The 18,304-nt window shown below is 45.4% G+C and overlaps 1 protein-coding gene across 2 annotated transcripts in view; it reads left to right on the top strand.

Annotated features, from left to right (window-relative positions):
• The window catches only part of dph1 (diphthamide biosynthesis 1), a 108,473-nt gene that overhangs the window by 83,461 nt on the left and 6,708 nt on the right, over positions 1–18,304 (top strand). For both annotated transcript variants that reach the window (XM_076036357.1, XM_076036356.1), the window contains 5 exons: positions 1,980–2,134; positions 5,366–5,487; positions 10,163–10,231; positions 10,926–11,082; positions 13,137–13,237. In XM_076036357.1, coding sequence (XP_075892472.1) covers positions 1,980–2,134; positions 5,366–5,487; positions 10,163–10,231; positions 10,926–11,082; positions 13,137–13,237 — 604 coding nt within the window. The remainder of the gene's footprint in view (positions 1–1,979; positions 2,135–5,365; positions 5,488–10,162; positions 10,232–10,925; positions 11,083–13,136; positions 13,238–18,304) is intronic.

Consider the following 18,304-nt stretch of genomic DNA (forward strand, 5'->3'; position numbering starts at 1 on the left):
CCTTTATTCAAGTCGAACACACAACTCCAACAAAAACTTAGTATCACCATGTTGTTCAGCACATTTACAACAGATTTGGGACGAGATGATTCAGATCCAGCAATGGTTTGGTTTTTTCTTTAATTTTTAAGAAACTAAGAGTAACTGGGATATAAACAGAAAACTCTTTTTTCCCCCAATATTTTTGGTTCTTTAGGAAAAAGGAAAAAATGAAACTGGCAAGACAAGACAGCCCTGCTCAGATAAGCTGAGCCACAGCTTTAAGTATTACCGGACCGTCTTCGACATCCTTAGGAGGCTCTCACTATTTCGATGCCATGACTCATTTTCAGAAGCGCTTTTGGGAAGCTAAACTTACCCAATGCACTAACTTTAGTTCAAGGTTCTTTTTAGTTCTGAAGACCAGATTGTTTCTTGGATTCACACCCGAGCCAGTTTTCCACCCATAGAAATGTTTGCCATGAGTGGATCTCCTCGAATATTTGACAGTAGCTACTTTTGCAGACCCACAGCACAAAATAGCACTTACACAGGCTTAGAAAATCACCACAGCTACTGTCAACATTGTTGTAGTCCGTAAAATATATAAAATATGATATTAGATTGATTGTTACAACTCCAGCCTCATGTGCAGTCCAGTTGACACTGCCTGTCCTGGTACTTGGGGGGGAAGCCCTTTTGAGTGACCCCAGCGCAAAAACACATAAATAAATCCGGCAGTAAGCAGAGCAGGTCCTGTCCATCTCATTGACTGCGTCTCTAATTGCACCGTCTAAGTGCTCTCAGGCTACCATGCTAATGTAAACTGCAGATCGATGTCACTTTTCTCTGCCCTCTATGTTTTGGGAGCGCCCAGAATCACACTAAAGACAGTTTCTTGCCCCGAGCCAAGATTCTGCTGTGTTTTTTTTTTTTCAACTTAACCCCTTCGCGGCTTCCTCGGCCTCATGATATATTTAACCCGGTGGTTTCTCGCTTAACATGTGGCCCGGAGCGAAGCCCAGCCTTTTAAATCCCTATCAATCTCCTCCCATCCTTTCACCGACATGTCAGCCCATTAATCACTTCTGCTGCCAGTTAATTGACAACCCGAACCTACCACCGCACAGCGTCCTATTACCTCTCCCACTCACTGTTACCGCCCTATCTTTGGAATTCATGTTGGTTGTTATTAAATCACCCATTTCTTCCAGCCATATTACTTTTCAGTGTTTCCCGCTGTTTGTAGGAATTTTTAATTTCCCTCTCCTGGACCCCATTTTATCTTCCTCCACCACTGTATATATTTTTTTTTCAGTATGATAATGTATTTCTGATATCCCCTCTCCCTCTGTGTTGGCCCTGAGGTTTCTGCCTAGCTGTATCTCTCTCAGTTGGCGTTATCCAGGCCGTCCACAAAGCTGTACTCGCTGCACTACAAAAAAATAAAAAAACAATTTGTTTAATCATCACAAAACAATTCCCCGTACTCTGGCTCTACAAAATTAAATTTAATGCAAGAGGCAGAATAATTGTTGGGATCAGTGCGTTTTTTAATCCCTCCCCTGCTTGCGTCCTTTCGCCTCATTGTCTTGGGCGAACACTTTTTCAGCATCCAAGCCGGTGCGTCTCCTGGCTGTCTTCCAAGGTCGGCTGCGTCGTAAATGGCCTGTGAAATTAATAGCATTAATAGTAATCGCATGTGTCCCTCTCTTTGCCTAAATAATTGAGGTCTTTGCATGGGCTCCTGCCTCACACAGGAGATCCAAACTAAACGACTCACTGTTGCGTCGCTCCGGCCGCCCGCTCGCATGCCGCGTCTTCGCATGCCCCCGGGCTCCATTAGCGGCGTCGCGCTGAGCGTGCGAGGCTGTCAAAGTCCCGAGGATCCATCAATAGTGTATACACTGCGTTCTTACCTGGCACAAAAAGTTTAATTATTCAGCTCTCGTCGCTTTTTTTGGTGTGTGTGTGTGTGTGTGTGTGTGTGTCCTCTGCAGTCCCCATCGACTCCACTGCGGGCATCAAGATGCTCTACGTGTTTGTGGACATCCAGATGGACAACGTCCACTTCCTGGACACGGTCAAGTTCAACTTCCCGCCCGGACAGTCTCTGGCGCTCGTCAGCACCATTCAGTTTGTGGCAGCGCTGCAGGTGACGAAGCTCTTACTTACGTACTTTGGCCTTTGCATTCCTTTCGGAACATCGGCCATTGATGAAATGTTTCCACCTTCGTCTGTATTGAGCCGTTTTCTCTAACTGGGTCCACGTCAGCCCCTCCTTCTTCATTTCTTGCTCTGAGCTCCTACTCCAGATGTTTTTGGACCTTCCTCTGCCTCTTGTGCTGTGTGGGTTCCATGTCAGTGCCCGTTTTATCATTGCTTCTTTATTTGTTCTGAGTGTGTGACCAGTCCAGTTCCATTTCCTCCTCCTCAGCTGCATTTCTATGGTTTCTTGTTTGTTGTGGTCCCACAAGTCAAAATGCTTGATTTTATTTGGCCAGAAGATCCAGAGGATGCGTCTTAGGCAGTGGTTGGACATTGGACTTGAAGATCCTCAGCTTGGTCTTGAGTGAGATATGTTATAGTATTCAATGTATTGAAATTTGTCACTAGCTGTGTTCCATTCGTTTTTTGCAAAATAAAAGCGATATTTCTAAAATTTCACCAATGTACAATTGCGTTTTGCAGGTGTTTCCATTGAATGGTTTGAAGCGCATAAAGCGTAATTGAGATTTACGAGAATTACGGTTGCTTTTGCTCTATTACGTTTGTTTGCTGTCAAGAATGGTGGTTATGTTTTTCTCTTTGATTACTTGTTAAAAATGTTCCGTCTCCTCCTCCGTCTAAACATAACGCACCAATTTCACTCGAAGTGAACTGGTCACGTGACCCCGTACATCGCGTCCAGTGACGTGTAAATGCGAAAAAATGTGTTTCCATGACACTTTTGCGATATACCTCTATATCGATATGTCTGAAACACCACCTCATGAAAGCGTAAAGATCTTTTAGCCATATTTGAGAGGTTTTTCAAAGTTTAGTTGTTTCCATTACCAATTTTTTATTGGGATATTTAGGTTTTGCGTAACTCTAGGGGTAATAGAAACGCAGCTACTGTCGATGGAGGTTATTCTTCCTAGGCATGTGAATTTGTTGACCTCCAGAGTCTGGTCCCTAACGGCTTATGGGAATGACGAAGCTCTCCGCGGGTCTAATTTTGTGTCTGTGTGGGCGGGTCCTGTTTCAGGACTTAGCATTTTGTCATCTCACCCAGAATCGTCTCCCCGCTATTGGATCGTAAACGCACGTCTATAACCAGTCGGCCTGTCTCTTGCTGTGCACTTCTCTGGTTCCTGCCTTTCATGTGCAGTCCATACTTAAACTGGCTTCAAGTGTGGGATTGCGCGGCGGTTATTTTCGATTCAAAAGGTGGACTGAACTGGGGCGGGCCTCTCGGTTCAGCATCGTGCTCAGCCTGGCTCTTTACATAAGCGGCGGCCGAAGCTATAGCGTCGGGGCGGCCGCCTCCCCGCACTGCACATGCATCCCGCGCTGCCTTCGCTCGCCGTGCTTGGGCCAACGTTGCTCTCCGCTAATGCTACCGCTGTTATTTTTAAACCCTGATAAGCCCATGTGGGCCATATTTTATGTCGGCGTGTGTTGAGTGCAATCCACGTGTGTGAATGCATGTTTTATTGCGCGCCTCCGCCCCTGCCCGTGCCTCATTGCCCGGTTACGCTCGTCGGGGGTCACACGGCGCGGCTTATAGGAGCTGAGGGTTCACTTGTCATTCCCCACCAACCGCCTTAAATTAGCTTTAAATTGCTCAATTTGTCATTTCACCTCCTGGCACCGCAACTGCTGCTCCTCTCGCTCCTTTTTTTGCCGTAATTATTTTTGCTCTCATCGTCTCATTTTGCACAGAGTAACTGTCGGTGTTTGCTGTGGAGTTTTCCTCTCGAGTGTTTTTGCAAATTTATAAACTCCTACTTTCAGTCATAAGAGGCCTCTTTTGGGCTTAAATGGTGGGAGCCTTACCTGCTGAAGTACTTGGGCCTTCAATTCATCCCTGTTTTTTGACCTTTCAAATGTTTTTGTTACTGTTATCTATGAATTCTGCCATCTTTGGACTTTTTCTGCATTTGTACATACTCCATGTCATCCATCAAAGCAGCTCCTGTACCTCTGCGTCCTTTGTCTCCGCTGCGTCGTTTCCTCAGTAGAAAGATGGAGGGGAGCCTCTTTAGATACACATACTTAGCATATGAATATATCTCACCTCTTGTTTTTTCTTTCCCCCCCCCTCCACAACAACTGGCAGTCAGCGACGACACAACGACACAAACAGAAAAGGGGCTTGTTTTAAAAGTGCGTTGGATGTATTTTAGGTTTGGTGCATAAACATGTTGATGAAAGGGGAGACAGTATAAAGAAAGCCCTAAGCCCGAAGGTACAATAGTGAGATACTAGTTCTATTGTTAGACTGTTATCCATATGATCAGCAAGCAAAATAATGCACAAAAAAAAAAAAAACTCTCACAATGTCAGGGCACAAATGCAAAGGGATAAAAGAGATGCACGCAGAGGAAATTTTAGTGTCGGTGTTGGTGTTTGGTCCCTTTGCACTGGCACCAGTAGCTACAACACAGCAGTGCATCTTTTTTTGTACATGTTTTCGTCTCACCTCTTCTCGCAACTTCCTATTTTTGTCTCTTTGGTGCTCCTGCCACTATGAACACACCAGTTAGCACGCTAGCTTCAACTAGCCAAGCGTGCTAACTCCGCCCACATGGGCTTATTGATATTATTGAGTGAAATTTTTCCATGATGTGATGCATGATGCAGCCCAACTCTGCAGTCCTGCACCAGTTCTAATGACAACAAATGTGATGTAATGGGAAGTAATCCCAATGTTTTCTAATCCAGTGGTTGCGGTCAGGTGTGCTGCTTCAATGAGTCGAAAAAATGTTTTGTTTTGTTTTTTATAGTAGAAACTACACATTTTGACCAAGAGGTTCACAGAAGATACAAATATGTTTAATAAATTGCATGTAGCAATGCACCTTACTTCCAAATTAAAGCTACTTTTCACACCACTCTGTGAATATATACTATTCACAGTTCAATATGAATGGTATTCATATTTCAATCTCCCTGCGTCTGATGACCTCCTTTCTAATCCCTGTCATCATTGACCTTTTTGGGAGCGTTTCCTGTCTTTACTCACTCTCTGTCTCTCTCACCCATTAAATATTTAAATGGCAACTTTTGCCCTCCTCCACAGCTTCCTAGAACCAATTCACAAAAGAATGAGACGGTGGGAACAAAGTCCAAACACGTGAATCCCTCACTGTCTTTCCTTCTCTCTCCCTCCACGCTGCAGGCTGTGAGCGCTGCTCTCATGACAGATTACGATGTGCTGGTCCCCCAGTGCCGCCCTCTGTCACCGGGAGAGATTTTGGGCTGTACCTCACCCCGGCTGGACCGAAACGTCGATGCCATAATGTAAGAAACCTTTAAACCCTCCTACTCGCTCACAGTATAAAGCCGCATACAGACTGCCAGCCAAAATCTGATTTTTAGCCCATCCAGATTGAAACCGGATGGCTCTTTTTTAGTCTGAACAGTCACAAATCACATGAAAATCAGATTTTCGCAAGACGGATTGAAACCACCTTCAGGAGGTAGTTTCAAATCGCATTTGGACAGATGCGTATCAGTCTGAACAGCTCCAAACACACTGATGGGTTTTGACCATCCGTGACGCCACTCTAGACCCAATGCGCCACCAGAGAGCGCCATTCCAGGTGCGGAGCTGTAATGTAATGGAGCAGACGGAAGAAGTAGAAAGCAACAGATCCCTGGACAGAGGAGGAAACTCATTGCCTCATCAGTCTGTGGGGAGATTCAGCTCCATTCAAGCCAAGCTCCAGGGCATGGATCGCAACTGTCACAATTATATGACATCATACACTACACGCGCTGGAGGACGCCTCCGCTCCGACGTCGTTGCTACAGCAACCTGTCAGATGGGTCAATAATGTGGCCCAGTCTGAACAGAGCCAGATCCCATTTGGACACTTGCTAAAAACAGTGTGGACAGTCAACCCTTAAAAATCGGATTTGAGAAGGAATCTGATTTGAATCAGATTTGCCTGCAGTCTGAATCTGAACGCAGCCTAAGTCCTGGTCCTTTTCTTTTCACTCTCGCCGCTTTAGAGAGAACAAAACATGTCCAGACACGTCCCAGCTTGGACACATGTTGACCCCTTTGCCACCACGGCCATAATTAGCCTTGCCATAGTCATGCCCACTCATGCGACATGAGGAATTTCCACGATGAAATTACACCAGTCACACTGGACAGAGCTGACTTTCAGATCTGTGTGTGTGTTTGCACCCAATCAGGCCTCTATTACATGCAGTCAGAAGCAGCCAGATGCTGATTCAGAGCGACAGGGCTTAAACTCCTCACGCTGTGCGAGGCATTAAATTGTGCAGAGCCAGACTGACGTGCCACATACACCATTTGCCTCAGCTTGTGTTCTTATTTTCTCCTTCATTTCCGCTAAACCGAGGGGAAAAAGTGAATCCAGCAGGATGCTGCATGTGTCCCCGAAGACTAGCTCTTCACACCACCCCTCACTTTAAAAAAAAAAAATACATATATATATCAACTTAAACGCCGCACAGCACGATGTTTATGGTCTTTTTTTTTTTTTTTTTTTTTTAACTTCGGGGAGAAGAGCGCTCTGGAAACGGATCAGGCAAGCTAAAAAACGTCTTCTTACCCTCTTCACATACGGCTTTCGTAGATCCAGAGTCGTGCTGTGTGTTTTGCGGTGCCAAATAGAATAAAGTAATACCCCAGGTGCAATAATGTGGGTGTGCATCGCCCGCTAATGTCAGATCTACACAAACCCTGTACGGGTCCCTGTGATTAAAACCTCCCAGTGCATGAGATTAAACTGGCTAGATTTGCAGTGTGCAAGAGCCAGGCCTTATAGGAATCTATCATCCAGATGCGTGTGTGTGTGTGTGTGTGTGTGTGTGTGTGTGTGTGTGTGTGTGTGTGTGTGTGTGTGTGTGTGTGTGTGTGTGTGTGTGCGTGCGTGCGTGCGCGCGCGTGCATGATTAAAGCTTTAGAGTTGTGCTTCACCCACTAATCCAATGTCTGTTGTCTCTGAAGTGTGTTGGGTGTGATGTGGGAGGATCGATTAAGCAGGCTGAGTTTGAACTTTCGTGACCTTTTTTTTTTGTCGCTTTTTTCAACTTAACCTAGTCAGAGAAGCGCAGTGCACTGGGACAGAACACTAGATGTTCATTTAATCATCGTTTCAAATGAGACAAATGTCTTTGCAGATTTTGACAACTAAATTCAGCACTTTATTGCAGAGTGAAACGCCCTGCATCTCGTCCACTTGCCAAAAATCAAAATTTGGCCTAAAAAAAAAGATAAAATCCATGGCGCCTCACAAACATAACTACAAAGAAAATGAAATAACAAAATGAATCTATCAGTATATTTCCATTGGTTGGTTCGTTGTTTTACCAAGGGAACATGCGCGCACACAAACATACACACACAAACTTACAGGGCCACTCCATTGATTCAACTTAACTGGAGGGGTTGGGCTTATTTAAACGCCTTTTAAATTTTTAAAATAACTGATATCAATAAAAGTTTGAAGAAAGATTGATTTGTTTACTCGCTGCCTGAGTTTCCAAGGAAGTCAATAAATATCTCCATTTATTTTGGCTTTCATTTGAAAGAGGCATGGTGGTCTTTTTTTAATTGCATTTTGAGCCGTTCGGATGCGAGACTGATTTACTTGATATGATTATTTTCATCCAAAATAATTCATTCGTTAATCGCCAGAGACTGTGCTCTCTCATTTTTGCCCAGTGCTTGTTGAAAATACAGTTGTAGTGGATAATTTTCCTCCAACCTGAGGTGGCCACATTTAATATACAGCCCAGGATTATTTTGCATTCATTAGGATTAAGCCAGTGGTCACAAATTGTTGTAATTAAGGTTTAAGCACTCAATCTGTTTATCTTGTTGACCTAAATATCCCAATAAAAAGTTCTTATACAACCTCGACAGTTTGGCCTGTTGCTATCAAGCAGCCCCTTTAGCCTGCAGCCACTCACGATCAACATTCTTCAATAACTGATTGCAGATCATTGAAGATTGAAAACTGTACAGTCTGTGCTGTGGCTGCTGCACCCAAACGCTGAAGTCCTTACATATCTGTTCATTAAGGGCTTTGTTTGCATCGTTTTCTGATGTCGGTGCTGATCTCACTTTTTTTTTTTCCTTTTCCCTTTTTTTAAATGAGAGCCTTGCAGTTTTAATTGCAGTCCCTAACCTTGGAGAGACTTCAGCATAATGGCGGACAAGAAGCGCTTTCTTGCTCCTCGAGGCCCTCCTTGAGGTGCGGAAAAGGCTTCACTCGGACTCTCTTCCTTATTGAAAAAAAAAAAAAAAAGTTTTTTTTTCTTTTTTTTTTTATCTCCAAGCACTTCAAAGCGCTCTGAATACCGTTCTTAAAAGCGATCAGCCGCCTGTTGCTATCCGCGCTGCCTTTGGCCCGGCTCTGTGTTTGCAGTAGAGCTTTATGATGATGGTAATGTGAAGGTGCAGCGTTGCATCGTGCCGAGACCCGTGCCATTACCATTATGGGAGGAGGGCTTTTTAAAGGGTGAATAATAGTGGTTGCAGGGGGGCGTGGTAAGACTTTGATTTGGGAGCACGGCGGCCTCGTCGAGCTGCGGAGAGGGAGAACAAGCGGGACTGAAGCGCTGCAGGAGGATAATTACATGCAGGGCCTTGAAGGTTGGACGGTAAAGAAAAGCTTGTGTGGCTTCGCATGAGCCTTGAATTCAGTGTTGTTTTTGTTTTATTTTTTTCTCGTGCCAAGCCGTGCAGCGTGCACGTCCGCTCGGGTGCGTATTCCTCAGGCGACGTCGTGGCTAAAATCAAACCAAAAACAGCGATGTCGCAGATTGGTGATGCGGCTGTGCATGCAACGTCATTTATATGCGACGACGCACCAAAACAAGCACGGCGACGGCAAAAAGAAAAAGCAGCAATTGCGTTTGTAGCTGGAAATACAAACATTTCTTTGAGTTCATTTGGTCTCAATCAAAAAATATTGTGGTTTGTTGTGCGTCATGTGCAGGAAACAAGATGACAATGTTCGGAATCGCAAAATTTGCACTGAGAGCTGTTACTTTACCCTTTTTTCAACTAAAGTAATTAGTAATTGATTCCTTATGAATCAAAGTAGTTAAATAAGTAATTAGATTACTTTTTAAGGAGTAACAGTAGTTGGATTACTTTTATGGAGAAATCCCAACAACTCTGGTCCTGAGACTCCGCCAGTTGCGGACCACTGGTCTATGCGGCACCCTCATCCTCTATCGCAGCATGTGCACGAGGCTGAGCGGCCATTGCCTGTAAGTTGCGTGTCATGTCACAGTGAGCCTTCCGAGGCTGAGCACTCATTAGGAGGAGTCCCGGCCCGATCCTCCTCACACTAGCAGCGGGCTCCTTTTCAGCTTTGACCCTGATTGGGCTGTGGGCGGCGGGTGACATGGAAGCCTGTTCTGACTGACGCTCACGTTTCTTTCCGGGGCGCCTACGTGCCTCCGTGTTCTTTTCTTTTTGTTTTTGTGAAATAATCTCTCCGCCTCTGTGAAAAAAGGCCCGGCGCCAGACCTCAGGTTAATTGAAAGGGCCCACGTTCTTTGTAAACGGTGCTCTCCGAATCGTTGGGGGGTCACATTCCCAGACAGGAAAGACTGATAGACCCTCCAACCCCTACCCCCACCACCACCACCTCCAGCCCCGAGCCTTCTCCCTGCTAATGCATGCACTCTCTTGTTTTCTCTCTTTAAAACGCTGCAGTTGAAAAATGCTATGAAAGTATCACAACAGAAATACACCCACCGCCCACTCTCTTAGGCGCACCTTGCTAGTAGCAGGTAATTAAGGAAGTGGCCTTTGAGTTTAAGCTTGGACGTGTTTTCTTCACCCTCTCATTGTCACTAGTGCTTATTGGCGAAGTGGCCGCTGACTGCAGGTGGATGACCAGAGCAGAAGCAATGCGGAAAATTAAAATTCACGTCTTTATCTTGCCTTTAACTTGGAATGACTCACTTTGTGTTTGTGCAGATACCTGGGAGACGGCAGATTCCACCTGGAGTCCATTATGATTGCGAACCCAGAGATCCCTGCCTACAGGTACGACTCTCGCCTTGACATGCACATTCTCGATAAATATGGATGAACTTGACCGAGAGCACTTTCTTCACGGTGGTGTCTCCACACAATTCTGTCACAAGCGATGTTGTCTAAATAGAAGTAAAGGGCACTGGAAAGTGTTGGTGATATAACGAGAAATACGGAATTTCACACCTTTAAACGTTCACAATATATCAAGTGATTGCTCAAAGTCAGTATGCCTCTATATGAATAAATGCAATCTATAATCAAACCTATTTAAATGTTTCCTGAGTAGTCCTAATGGCTTCCTTTACTGCAGTGCTCTGATAACATGCTGTGAGGATGGAGTTGTTTTTTTTTTTTTTTTATGAGGTCTTGTTTGCATGCAAATTGAAATTCCGCTGTTGTCGACATAGGCGCTGCTGCACAGATCACAGGTCTCACGTCTCATAAACAAGATCCTAATCTTAAGTAAAGCCTTTGTAGCAGAGAGAAGGAGATTAGGTGTTGAGAAATGCTTCTATTTTTCCTCCAATGCTCTCGCTCCTGTCATACTTGATGGTTTTCTGTGCGATTGTGCAGCACCCACCCCCCCACCCCTCGCATGCTTCCCTGTCGTCCAGATTAAAATCTGAGAGACATTAATGTGTAAAATCTGCTCTGATAACAATGCGTTTGCGCCTGTTCCTTGCCCGCGTTTGTTTGTTTGCAGGTATGACCCCTACAGCAAGGTGTTCACCAGGGAGTACTATGACCACGAGGCAATGCGAGCCTTGAGGCTGCGGGCTATTGACACGGCTCGCTCTGCCCAGAAATGGGGCCTGATCATGGGCACCCTTGGCCGCCAGGGCAGCCCCAAAGTCATGGAGGTGAGTGCGCGGACGCGCTGGCACGGTCGGCGTTCACATCCTCAGGCCAAATGCGCAATGGCTTGTAATAATGTATTTGTCAGAGTGAGCTCCCTGACAAGCGGCTCAGTGACAGGCAGCGCTGATTGGACACTGGGAGCTTGTTATTTCACACGGAAGAGGATGTAGCTCAGCAGCCCAACATGAGACAAAAAAAAGTGATTCTTGCATGGACCTGCATAAAGATATTAGAGGTTCATTCTTAACATAAGGGTGACAATGAAAGTAATCAAATCAACCAGAAATTGCAAATGATAGTGGCATGAACTTTGCATTAAGTGGGGGTCTAATACACTGTAAAGCTCTGTACAGTACTTTCATTTCATTTTATTTCTTTGGGTTTGGACTTTTTTTCCCCTAAGTTTCTGTCATGTTGTTCTTCAGAAATAGATCATTGGATTCCTTTTTTTCAAATACATATATAGACTTTTATAATTAACTTGAAGCAAGTGCAAAGAATGTGGACCCGAGAGCACAAAGTTTCATTTAATGGTGTCAGCAGAGAAAGGACTTAAGAAGTGGGTGAGAATGAAAGGGCCCGGCAGCTCTGCCCCTGCCTTCTGTCAAGATTAAGAGGAATATGTCAACCTCTTAAGTAAGGGAAGGGAAACGTCTCCACTAGCCAATAATAGAACACTCATTCAATTGTAATTCCAGAACAGAGCGTATCAGTAGTGCTCTTTTGTCATGATACCTTTATCTACCCCGAAGAATAGTTGTAGAATTTTTTTGCTCCCCTCACTTGGTTTTTCCTTCCACTTCATTGAGATAGAAAGAAACTGTAAGTCTGAATTTTAAATGGAGTTCTGCCACTGAGGGAACAGATCTGAATTTAATTAGTGAAAGCATTGTACAAGGTCTCCTGTCATGGCTCGGTTAGTTCGTTAGTTGGTTAGGCAGCTAGCTTTAGCCCCTTGGGGGACAGAGTGTCATCACAAATCACAGAAACCACAGTAGTTACAGACAAGAACACAGCCAAAACAAAACTCTTGTTGTTTCTGGGAAAACAAAAATCTTCATCCCAATAATAACAGTCGTGAAACCAGTCATCGAGTTTTCTTTGTTGTAAAATATTAAGTTCTTTGCAAATTTATCATCGCAACATCAACTTGCGGACCAACATTTGGTAACAACATCAGTAATAACAACTTAATGTAAAGACCACCTTCAAAACTACCACCTTTGCACTGAGGCAGCTGAATTGCTCTTTTTCCTACTACATGCAGAAATGCATCAGTTAATGACTTCACAGACATTCATGATATAATCTTTGCCTGATAGACTCTGTAATGGTTCAAAGGGACATCCCAGTCTGCTCTTTAACAGCTGCTTAACTTGCAGTTAGTTCATGTATTATTGATTTTTTTTTCCTGTCTGCCTAATACTAGAACTTTTGCATACCTAATAAAGCAGGAAGTCTTAAGTCCGAATGAATTCTTTTCCCACAATTTCACCCCTTGGTAGACTCATGTTTCTCAAATATTCCCCTTCTTTGGCTTTTTCTTTGGCTACTGTAGAGGGTTTGGAGGGCAACACTTATAATCATAAGTGATAATAATGACTTCAGTCTCTAGTTGATGAACAGATTACATCCCAATCCCGGTCTAAGATTGCTTGGAGGCGCTTGAGGAAGTGCAGAAGAAAAAGAACAGGGATCCGTCTACTACTTTGCTTAATTTGCTGTCACAGCCCTGTAGAGATCGCTTGGGGAAAAAAAAAAAAAATCCTGATGAGACATTAAGAGTCTTCTAATCACTGGATAAAACACACACACCCCTGCTGAGACGAACACGAGAACAAAAAGTTTAATAGCCCTCAATTTAAATGCCTGCAGGCTTTAATCTGTGCCGTGGAAGTAAAAGCTTACGCGCTATTTCTCCCCCTCCCCCGCAACTAATTATTCAATATAACATAGCCTGTAGTTAGGATTTTATAATCGGGGCCTTGTTTTCGATGAGGAGATTGCAAACGCGTCTCCGGTCGCCTGCCTTCACGTCGCTCCTTTGTCGCCGCAGCACCTGGAGTCGCGACTGGAGTCTCTCGGCAAGTCCTTCACCCGGGTCCTCCTGTCGGAAATCTTCCCCAGCAAGTTGGACCTGATGTCAGACGTTGACGCGTGAGTACAAGGATGTGCGCGTCTCTACCCGGAAGCCAGAGTCAAGTCACATGGGATTATGCAAACCCAGACGTGGCAGATCGCAGACGAAGTTAAATCAGAAGCCATAAGCCCGTATTGCATTAGACTCGCCGGAATCAGTTTAAATTTGGAGCCTTTCGTTTTTCCACTTTGCTTCCGTTTTTCCCGACGACAGCCTTCACGCCGCCGAGCTGCACCACGATCCATTAAGCACTGTCAAGCATGGTTAGGCTAAATGTGAAGTTCCAGAAGGTAGCCTTCCCCGCTCTGTATTTGCGGCCGTCGAAACGTTGGTATCAAGAGTTACGTCTCCCCGGACGTGTTTGTTCTGGAAATATTATCAGAGTCCCCCTGGGGGAGGAGGTGGGGGGTCGCCGTGACAATATAATGAAACCGGCCGGTGAAACTGAGAGCAAAGAAATGGTTATCAAACCACAGAAATCTGCCACGGTTGCAACCCTACCCTGCAGACCTGTGATGAGGGTGGAGTGGGTGAGAGGAGGACACAAGGTCTAGGAGTGAGCTGCTGAGCCAGATGGAGAGATGCAGAGGTAGATGAGGGGGCTGTGTTGTGTGTTTGTTTTTTTTCTTTTTCTTTTCAAGTGAGCGATCGCGGTAAAATCTTTTTTTTTTTTTTTTTTTTTCATTTTTCTTTTTTGGCTCTCCTCTTCAGACTGACGAATAAGAGCAACTTGAAACTTATGTAAGTCAGGCACGATTCACCCAACCAAAACAAAACCTCATTATGGACCCGCAGCTTGCCAACCAGATGAAAACAAATGGGTCTGCATCCAGAAAAAGAGCCTTTTTCATACTATCTGCAAGAAAGAAATATTCAAGTTGCTGTTTTTTGAGGGTGGTTCAACCTAAATAACTGCTAATAAAGTCAGAGATGTAGATTAAAAAGTTTTTCTCTATGTATTTTAATGAAGCCTGTTATATCGTCCTCACCTCTTTCAACATAATAAAGCCTCAATTAAATGATACAGATCTTCAGCAGTCTCTCCAAAAAGAAAAATCCAGACATGGCCCTCTGTTTGTGCCCCACCACAAAAAAAAATGTTCAGCTTTAGGCTTCTGCTAGAAGCGGATGCTGATGTGGTTTCCACAAATTTGGATGCAGTCAAGATCACAGCAGTACCACAGCTGAACACTTGCTTGGTGGTTTTGTCCCTATTGTGGGAAAGGTACGGTGTGTCCTTTATGACGTCACAAAGGGCTGATTTACCACACGTCTTCTGGAAAAACAAAAGAAGTCCCGGAAGAGACGTGATCATAAAAATATGGTGAAGTAATATTTAATATTAACTGATTTGTAAGATTGGGAATTGTTGTAGGCCTTTAGATTTAAGCCACTTTAGACTGTTGAACTCTATGAGAGATGTACAGCAATGAGTTCATCATCGTAATATTTAAGACTCAAGCAAATATTGTAAGTTTTTGTCTGTGAAGTTCCAATCATTTTCTTGACACACACACACACACACACACACACACACACACACACACACACACAATTGTCTGTTAATTCCTATTTAAATGCATCAGTTATCCCTTCTGTGCAGGTGCAATGGTTTCATCATGTATCCCAATTACATAGATGAAATGAATTCACACATTACTTTTGTCTGCTGCCATAAAGACTAAACTTAAAAAAAATAGGTAAAGAAAAAGCAGTTTTCAGGGAAACAGTATTTTAAAGTCCTGCAAGCTCACATTAAGTCGCTCACCATGAGCGTATTGTAAGAGGAAAGACAAGCATCTAGAGTCTGAACCTGATCCTGATAAAGGCCACAAGGCCGTTATCACACGCACTCGCTCACAGCAGGCGCGAGTGCTGCAGGAGTTTACCAAGGTTTTTCGGTCTCCATTAACCCGGGAAGCTGGGGAAGTTGCACCGCTAACTTTCCCTTGGCTGCGGGGAGCGAAAGCCCATTTAAAATCCTGCAATTTATCCCGACGAGGAGTAAGAAGAGGAACCTGGGCAGGCACAGAGCGCCGCCGCAGACTTTGGGTCCCGTCGCAAAAAAAAAAAAAAGACACATTTCAAGCCACCGGGTTTATTTTTAGGAGACACATTCTGTGAATTCATTAAAACGGCGTCTTTGCAAGTGTAGTAAAATAGACTTCCTTCCGGCGATTTACAGTCGGGAAATAAAAAGCGGAAGTCCGGGCTTCATTTTCCGAAGCTATTACTCACTGACAACACTGTTTACATCACTTGGCATGAATGTTTAATCACGGTGAGATTTTACAACTCGGCGTGGATCTCCACCGCTGCTGCTGGCCTTTTCTTTATTTATCAACCGGGCCTGTTCTTCTCCGCTCGGCTCGGATCGCCTCTCACACCATCAATGTTTCTAATTCTTTTTTTTCCCTCGCTCAAAATAGAGCAGGAGTGGAGCGCAGTCGTCCCGCACAAGGCCACTGGAGACGTTGTGAACCCCTGGATGTCGCGGGGAGCTAGTGGGGGGGGGGGGGGGGGGGCGTGACTGCTTTGAAGAGGGGAGGGGGGGGAGGCGATATGGCGAGATAGACGGCGAAATGGCGGAGGATGCATTAGCGCGAGCCGACTGTAAGGAGCCCCCTCCCCAGTCAGCCCTCGGGCTCTCGCTGTCATTAGACACACACACACACACACACACACACACACACACACACACACACACACACACACACACATACATACAAAGAGGGAGACCATTAGCATATGCTCTTAAGTGTGTAATTAGGCTGTCCCCGAGCAGGTTTTAAACTATACAGATATCCGCACGCCGCGCTCACTTATCTCCACCAGGCTGCAAATGCCACCCGGCGCCTTTTATCTCTCGCTTTTTTTGAATTTTAATTCCTGGAAGCCGGCCCCGAAAAATATCATTGTTTGTTTCATTCAATCAGCTTCCGTGTTGAAAGGTGAACGGCTTACCTTTTTCTTTTTCTTCTCCCGGCGCCTCAGAGAGGGCTGGTCGTCGGGGGGTCGAGCCCGCAGGTGTAATTGATGCAGCTTCGGGAGTGGCGCCGGCGCAGGGTTGAGGTCGTCCTAACAGTGTCAGGGTGTAATGGGCCACAACAGGGAAATGCAGCACGCCCGGGACCGGAGCTCACGTTGCATAATTTAATAAATGTCACGGCGCTTGGCCGGCCAACCCGCTTCAATCGCTTCCTGTCGCCGCCGTTGTCTGAAGAACTTCCTCTTTCCAAAATGCAGCTGTGCTGCGTTCTCGCCAGAGGTGGCGCCATGGCAGAAATGCAGCTTCACCTGAGTTGTTTTCATCGGGGTCCCTGAGTTTGTTTTGGTCGTTGACTGCAGTCTTTCCAACGAAACACCTTCAGAATGGCTTCTGAGGCCAAAGTCACACATCGACTCCTGGTTCCATAAATTAAAGGGCCTCCTGTCAGGTTTGTTCTCTTGCAAATTGTAGGAAGTTGAAAAGTCCCCGATTGTGCAAAATTCGCTTCGGCAATATTTTCCAACAGCAAAATATGTTTCAAAACTGACCGTCAATTTAGTTTTTGCGTGCTCTACTTCCTGAATTGGTGGTGGTGGGGGGGGGGGTAGCAGGCATCACCTGCAAACAGAGGGCTAAACCTGATGTTCTGTGTGAACCCGCAGAGTTTAATCATGCGTGGCCGCTCCGAAAAAATCTGCCTGCGCTGTTGCTTGCAGGCTTTGGTTGCAGCAGCGTGAACCCGCCTTCAGTCGTGTTTTCGTACATTGTTTATTCGTCTTAATCTCCGCCGCCTAATTAGTCGCTAAGCAGATTCCACTTTGTCGTCCGCGCACCTCTTTGTCTCACTTCTCCACATGACTGGAGGTGGGAGGGGGGTATCAGCTGTGCTGTCTCTACATTAAAGACCTTGGAAGGGGAAGGAGGAAGAAAAAAAAAAAAAAAAAAACTAATTCGGGCCTTGTTTCCTCCACTTGGCACAGTGTTTTTTTGGGTCTCTGAAAAGTCTGTTCTGTTCTCCGTGTTCCAGCCGGCTCGGGGCTCTTCTGGACGCGTCCACGCTGCGTCTCTTTTCATGCTCTCTGCCCGACTTTTTCTCCCCCCCCCCCCCCCCCCCTCCCTCCCGCCGCCTCCCAGACTCTCTTTCCACCATCGGCCCCAAGGATTTATTAGAAGAGTCTCGGCCTGCTTATTAATCAGCCGCTCTCTTTAAACCGCTCCCAGTGTTCTTTTGGAACGGAGATACGTGCAGCGCACGCGCACACGCAGTTCCCCCCCGTTTCTCGGCCGACTGAGGCGGTTTTGATAAACTCGTCGGAAAGGGCCGCGGTTATGAATAGCAGCTGCCTGCCTTAAAGGTCGCGCTACAGAGCCGGCGGCCTCATCTTGACGCCTGAAGAGAAGAAGAAGAAGAAGGGCTTTCAGGACACATTTCTCTCACTCGGGAAGTTTTATTTTTGGGGGGGGGGGTCTGAATCAGAATTATCTCTTTGGGTGAGTTGGAGGGGAGGCATTGTAGGTCCAGTCTGTGAAATTTGGCCTGATTCATTCTCACAATACAATAGAAGTAACCAGCATGTACGATGTCGTGACATCACGCTGGGAATAAACTCTTTTCTGGTGATTTTCTGGCCTTGATCATTTCTTTTGAACGACTGAAAGACCATAACTTAAAGATCTACAATAGAAAGATTTGCTAAGAATCCCGTCTCAGGTCAGCCGTTTAATGTGTTTATTTTTGTATCGCGGTCCATGGAAAAAAATGCTTTTTGGGCCCATGGGATTTTTTTTATTTTGCTGCAGTACCTCGAGTAACCACTGGGAAAAATCGGCACGCCGCCATATTGCCAGTCTGGTATCCAGCTCTTATAATACCATGAGGTATCCAAGGTTGTGTGTCCGTAGTTAGTTCACTGGCAAGCTCGGGAGAGGGAGCGAATGAGCGCTGCAATCTAAAATCTGACCACTAGATGGCGGAATTTTACACGATGTCCCGTTAACAGAAAAGTGTTATTTGGAAAGCAGTAAGCTGCCAGTGCGTTCTCCCACAGGCAGGAGGCTGGACTGTTTCTGTGACAGGGGGAAAGGGGGGGGGGTA

This window comes from Nelusetta ayraudi, unplaced genomic scaffold (genome assembly GCF_046127955.1).
Source record: "Nelusetta ayraudi isolate G7.1 ecotype Tasmania unplaced genomic scaffold, CSIRO-AGI_Nayr_v1 ptg000048l, whole genome shotgun sequence".
Classification (NCBI taxonomy): domain Eukaryota; kingdom Metazoa; phylum Chordata; class Actinopteri; order Tetraodontiformes; family Monacanthidae; genus Nelusetta; species Nelusetta ayraudi.